At 29.7% G+C, this 1,191-nt stretch overlaps 1 protein-coding gene across 1 annotated transcript in view; it reads left to right on the top strand.

Annotated features, from left to right (window-relative positions):
• The first annotated feature begins 211 nt into the window (after positions 1-211).
• The window catches only part of LOC101490243 (cation transporter HKT1;3-like), a 5,398-nt gene continuing 4,418 nt past the window's right edge, over positions 212-1,191 (top strand). The window contains 1 exon segment of the mRNA XM_004513078.4: positions 212-1,190. Coding sequence (XP_004513135.4) covers positions 234-1,190 — 957 coding nt within the window. The 5' untranslated portion in view covers positions 212-233.

The following is a 1,191-nucleotide window of genomic DNA, read 5'->3' as shown; positions in this document are numbered from 1 at the left end:
ATACTATGCTGCACTTGTAGAGGATTGTCTTCGATTCCCTCTCATAATTCGTTCAACACAATTTAAAAAAAAAATATTTTTGATGACTCATTTAAAATGACTATAGAAAAGTTAATAAAAGACATTTAAACAAAGAAACTATAAGCAGCATGAGAACTTTTCTTTAAATACCATCTCTTGCATTAGAATTTATTACAACAAACATTGATTAAAAAATTAAAGAGACAACAAAGATGAAAAAGTTGCAACACCTTTGCAATACTTCATATCAAAAACTAGCTTGTCTAAGCAAATCAATTTTTTTCTTAGTACCATGTTTTTGTCGCTTCATTCTCCTAAGAGCAAACCCATTATGGATTCAAATTACATATTTCATTTCTCTTTCCATTTTGGGATTTGGATTTCTCAAAGCTTTAAATCCAAATCCAAATTTAGAAACAACCAAAAACTTAGATTTATTCTTCACATCCGTTTCATCAGCAACAGTTTCAAGCATGTCCACGGTTGAAATGGAGGTTTTTTCTAACTCTCAATTAATCATAATTACCATTTTAATGTTCATTGGTGGTGAAATCTTTACCTCAATGGTAGGACTTCATTTCATTAGATCAAGATTAAAAAAGGAGTTAGATAAAATCGCTTCTTCGCATGCTCGTCTTGCTTCTTTAAACTCCGTTATTGTTGATCAAATTCATTTTGAAGTTGAATTGGGAATAAATTCTAACTCACACAATAAATCACATGAATCTTTGAGTACCATAAATGAGGTACACAATAAATCACATGAATCTTTGAGTACCACAAATAATGTACACAATAAATCACATGAATCTTTGAGTACCACAAATGAAAATTTGAGGTATATGTCTATAAAATATTTGGGTTATGTAATTCTAGCTTATTTTGTAATAATTCATATTATAGGTGTGTTTGGGGTGTCACTTTATTTTGCAATTATTACTAGTGCTAAAAAAGTACTAGAAAAAAAGGGTCTAAAAATGTTGACTTTTTCTACTTTTACTATAGTTTCAACATTTGCAAGTTGTGGATTTGTTCCAACAAATGAAAACATGATTGTTTTTAGAAAGAATTCAGGTCTTCTTATTATGCTTATTCCACAAGTGCTTCTTGGGAACACATTGTACCCTCCATGTTTGAGATTTTGCATATGGGTATTGGGAAAATTTTATA

The sequence above is a fragment of the Cicer arietinum genome, chromosome 8, assembly GCF_000331145.2.
Source record: "Cicer arietinum cultivar CDC Frontier isolate Library 1 chromosome 8, Cicar.CDCFrontier_v2.0, whole genome shotgun sequence".
In the NCBI taxonomy this organism is placed as follows: Eukaryota; Viridiplantae; Streptophyta; class Magnoliopsida; order Fabales; family Fabaceae; genus Cicer; species Cicer arietinum.
Note: the sequence above shows the minus strand (reverse complement) of the source record. Positions and strands in the feature narration are given on the sequence as shown.